This window comes from Otolemur garnettii, unplaced genomic scaffold (genome assembly GCF_000181295.1).
Source record: "Otolemur garnettii isolate 467f Iridium unplaced genomic scaffold, OtoGar3 scaffold00205, whole genome shotgun sequence".
NCBI classification, from domain to species: domain Eukaryota; kingdom Metazoa; phylum Chordata; class Mammalia; order Primates; family Galagidae; genus Otolemur; species Otolemur garnettii.
The window spans coordinates 2,149,255-2,154,148 of record NW_003852600.1 but is presented as its reverse complement, the minus strand read 5'-3'; the positions used below and the strand labels follow the sequence as shown (position 1 = coordinate 2,154,148).

Genomic DNA, 4,894 nt, shown 5'->3' with positions numbered 1-4,894 from the left:
GCTGGCTCAGTGACCCCAGTTCATAACTAACGTGTGTCTACCTGCATGTGCACACATGGTGCGTTCTTCCTCGTTCCCTAGGACGTGACTCACAAAGTAGTAGATGCGATCGGGGCAATCGCTGGCTCCTCTCTGGAGCAGACGACGTGGCTGCGACGGAACCTGGAAGTTAAGCCTTCTCCCAAAATAATGGTTGATGGAACCAATTTGGAATCTGATGTTGAAGGTACTGCTCTGAGATGCTCAGTCTTGCTCATAGGCCCATATTACTGGGAAATCATTTCTGCTAGCACCGTAAATACCACACCCTCATCCCTTTTCTCATCTTTAGCAAGGAGCATTTTTCAGGGGGAAATACCTAACTTGCCTTCACTTGCCTTTGTCTTGCTTAGATGTGCTGTCGCCTGCGATAGAGACCTCAAACATAACCCCCTCTGTGTACAGCGTCCACGCACTGACACTACTCGCAGAGGTAAACTTGTCATCAAGATTTTTCACATGAACTTTGAAGCAAACCGTTTTATAGCAAGTAATTTGTATAGAGGAGTTTTTAATTTGAAACTGCTAGAAATCACTAGATAAAAACAATACAAGGTTTTTGCCTTGTGTGTATTTGGATTACTTAGCTTGTTAAACATCAGTGATAATTACTTTAGATATCCCTCCCTCTCTGTGTACACTATTTTTTAAGTGTGTTTTTAAGAAAGGAAAGTACTTTTGTATCACAGTATGGGTGGGGGGTTGGAGGTGGTCCAGTGATGCCTGCCTCTGTGAAGTATTTCAATTTACCAAACATTTTTATATACATTGTTGGACAGGCTCTTTCTTAAACCTTGTTATAAGGCCTTTGGGTCATTTTTGTTTCCTCTTGACATGTAAAAGACTGGGCCTTATAAAAAGGTGAACATAGGACTGAGGCCGAGTAGCTGGGCCTGAGTGTCCCAGTGCCTTTGCTGAGCTTCCTCCAAGCCACCTAACAGTCGGGGTCAGAAAGAGTGCTGAGCTTCTAGTCCTAAATTCACTATTTAGTCACTGTCACTTTAGAAAGTTCTCGAACTCCCTTTTTTCTCAGTTGGAAACAGTCAAATTGGCCCACATTTGTATCCTATAGTTACAATGGATGGAAAAACAGATTGTAGCAAAAACCACTAATATAAAAATGATTTAGGAAGGTCCAATCTTAGATTTTTTGATCGTAAGGTATTCTAGGTTTTCTTACAAACTGACCGTCAGGCCCTTTAGCTGATAGCAGCCTCAGCTCCATGTTACTTCTGTGTCTTGAAGGTTCTGGCCCACCTGCTGGACATGGTTTTCTACAGTGATGAGAAGGAGAGGGTCATCCCTCTCCTGGTGAACATCATGCACTACGTCGTGCCCTACCTCCGAAACCACAGGTACTGCTGCCGTCAGACGGGTGCTCAGAGTCAGCCAGGGCCCTTACTTAGAGCAAGTTCTGCTTCCTTGTTGCCACTTCTGGAATTCATCATAAGATGATATTATTTTTACTTTGAATTATGATTGCTAAAAAACACACGTGTATTATTTCTCTTATGGTGCTTTCTGTTTCATGTCTTCATGTCACTGACCATTTATGTGGAACTTGAGGTGGTGATTAAAGTTAGAGCACACAGGTAAGGATCTTCCTTCCTCACAGCGCACACAACGCCCCCAGTTACCGGGCCTGCGTCCAGCTGCTCAGCAGTCTCAGTGGGTACCAGTACACACGGAGAGCGTGGAAGAAGGAAGCCTTTGACCTCTTCATGGACCCCAGCTTCTTCCAGATGGACGCTTCCTGTGTCAGTCAGTAAGCCGCCCTCCAGCTCTCCTGCACCCCGTCGCACAGTGTAGAACTCTGTTCTTTAGCAGTAACAACAAAACCAAGTTACACGTCATAATCTTCATCTCTTTCAGTTGGAGAGCAATCATGGACAATCTGATGACACATGATAAAACCACGTTTAGAGACTTGATGAGTGAGTATGGTGGGATGACAGCCTGGGTGGAGTCTCTCCTGAACTTGATTCATTGCTACTGTTTCCTTTGCTCTTTTCTAAGAACTACTGAATTAGCTCTTTGTTGTGTTACACTTAGGACTCTGCAGGAATATAATTTTAAAATTTATAGAGGACAACTTAGTGATAAATAATGAGTAAAACTATTTGCCTTCTGGGGGCACCTCATGGGAAGAGAGGCCCTATCTACTTCAACTCTAAATTGTTTCCCCAACCCACAGATCGTACCCGACACAGAGTAGGCAGCTGAGAAATAGTTACTGAAGGAATGACGGAGGAGGGAGGCAGAGGGAGGCAGAGGTCGGCAGCCAGAGGCCCCAACTTCAGACACATTCTGGGTTTCTAAGGTCCTGTCCGTCTCCCCTGATGGGAGAAAGAGGGTCAGAATCACCCACCCCCGACCCTTGAAGGGCTATCTTGACTGATTTACATCTTAAGGTTCCATTTAGTATTTCATTTGAAAAAAGGTTTTCTTGATCTATTTTGAAAAGCTCAGAAGGTACAAAATGAATGAACTTACATAACAATGAAATTAGGTGATTCTATAAAATTTTATATAGATTCCTTAGCCAAAATGATTTAATAAAGGAAAGAAATAAAATAAAATCACCCCCTAAAAAAAAAAAATAAGTTAAAGACAATAATGGGCCATGTATTGTGATAACCTTAAGCAAATTTTAAAAACTATTACAAAGACTAAGAAGTTGTAAAGGAAATAAAATAGGGTGATGTGTAACTGATTTTATTTATTTATTTATTTTTATTATTTTTTTTTTAGAGACAGAGTCTCACTTTGTCACCCTCAGTAGAGTGTTGTGGTGTCACAGCTCACAGCAACCTCCAGCTCTTGGGCTTAGGTGATTCTCTTGCCTCAGCCTCCCGAGTAGCTGGGACTACAGGCCCTGGCCATAACACCCAGCTATTTTTTTGTGGCAGTTTGGCCAGGGCCAGGCTTGAACACACCACCCTCAGTTTATGGGGCCAGAGCCCTACTCACTGAGCCACAGTTGCGGCCCTGTAACTGATTTTAAATAACAGGAAAAAAGCTCACATTTGGGGTGAAACTGAAGAAAGTAACCATGAGAAGTCCTCAGACAGGACATTCCAGGCACAGGGCAGCACAGACTGCAGCGTCCTCGGGGTGGGAGCGAGCTCGGTGAGTGCAGGGTGCCCAGCAAGATGGGGCGTCATGGCAGAGTGAGTCAAGGAGGGGTAGGTAGGTGGGCCTGGTCAGGCAGGAAATTACTGTTAAAGGTACGTGACGATGTGAGCAGATGCATACAACACTGAAGGATTTGCCCAGAGTTTTGTAAGATGATACTGTTCGTGGTTTCACCTTCTAACCTCTCTGTATCACAATTCCTATCTCTCGGTGTCCCATGTGTACACGACAGAACCAGCCTCCAGCCCAGAGAGGGGTCCCAAGTTCTCTACCCCAAGCTCCTCCCACAGTGGGATGTCATAGGGAATCTAGCCATTTTTAAAAAGAAGTAACTACATAATCTTTTTCCAAATGACTATTTGTGTCATAGACTCTCTTCCTTGCTTTCATTTTCAGCCCGAGTAGCCGTGGCTCAAAGCAGTTCACTTAATCTCTTTGCAAACCGTGAGGTGGAGCTGGAGCAGAGAGCCATGCTTCTCAAAAGATTAGCATTCGCTATCTTTAGCAGTGAAATTGACCAGTATCAGAAGTACCTTCCTGACATACAAGGTAAATACTTCTCCATAGAGAAAACTATAGTTTTTTCTGTTCCTGAGACAGTATTTTCAAGTGTAGGTAGATGGGCAGTGTTGTAGCACTAGAAATTTTCTACTGAAACAATGACAGTTGCCAGCTCAGTGTCGGAGAGAAGTGGACACCGAGTCTGTGGGGCTCCCTGCTGTACTGTCTGGTTCAAGTCTCCTGGGAAGTCATTTTGGGGGGTCATTTTTAAGGAGGGAGTTGAGGACAGTCTTGCTGCTGGAGGCAGTTAGCATCTTCTCATGGTGCACAGAGATCACATACTCTTAAGGAGAAGACCACAACACAGGCAAAGCCAGGAAATTGTGACTAGAAGCAATTCTCGGAGGCCTGTAGTTTGGGGGCTGAATAGGAGGTTGTGTAAGTACTTTGATAATCTTTATCATGTGGGTTTGGTGACCCTCTGTGTCTGGAAGGCCATCAGGACACTCATTACCACCCTGTGCTGCCTCGGTGAGGACAGACCTCAGCCAGGCAGAGTTACCTCTGCCGGGTCAGTGTGTGTGGAGCCTCCAGCCTCAGCACTGACACAGAACACGGTGGTGGTTGTGCCTTGGCGGGGACTTTTCTCATCTCCCAGAAGACAAGAGATTCCGTCTTTCCTAAGCCTCTTTACTTAATTGCAGATACACAATGTGTGTACCGTCCTGTAATTTTCTTTAAGTTGACTAGATCAGTGCTACTGAGAGCATGGTCCAGTGGCCAGTATTGTCTGTTACCCCATTCATGATAAGTGCAGAAATTTACAGCAAACATTTTAACTTCTTATTTGCTAGTTGAATAAATCCATCGAATCTAATAATAAGAAAATTATGTTTGTATTTTGATAGTTCATTTGTACACATCTTATGAAAATATCAATCTACAATAGAATAGAGTTTGTTTGAACAGTTGGTTCTTCACCACAGACAGTGTGAGGTTCTGGACTGGGCGGTGGGTGACAAGCTGCATTGTTGGGCACTGGAGTGTGACTGGGCGGCGGGTGACTGTGTTACTGGGCACTGGAGGTGTGACTGGGCGGCTGGTGACTGTGTTACTGGACACTAAAGGTATGACTGGGCAGGGGGTGACAGCGTTACTGTGCACTAAAGGTGTGACTAGGAGGTGGGTGACAGCGTTACTGTGCACTAAAGGTGTGACT

General features: G+C 44.5%; 1 protein-coding gene across 1 annotated transcript in view; it reads left to right on the top strand.

The window, feature by feature from the left end:
* Positions 1-4,894, top strand: part of DOPEY1 (dopey family member 1) — a 114,578-nt gene that overhangs the window by 99,337 nt on the left and 10,347 nt on the right. Inside the window, exons 27-32 of the mRNA XM_023507792.1 lie at positions 82-226; positions 393-472; positions 1,285-1,394; positions 1,655-1,804; positions 1,912-1,973; positions 3,571-3,723. Of these exons, the coding sequence (XP_023363560.1) occupies positions 82-226; positions 393-472; positions 1,285-1,394; positions 1,655-1,804; positions 1,912-1,973; positions 3,571-3,723 (700 nt within the window). The remainder of the gene's footprint in view (positions 1-81; positions 227-392; positions 473-1,284; positions 1,395-1,654; positions 1,805-1,911; positions 1,974-3,570; positions 3,724-4,894) is intronic.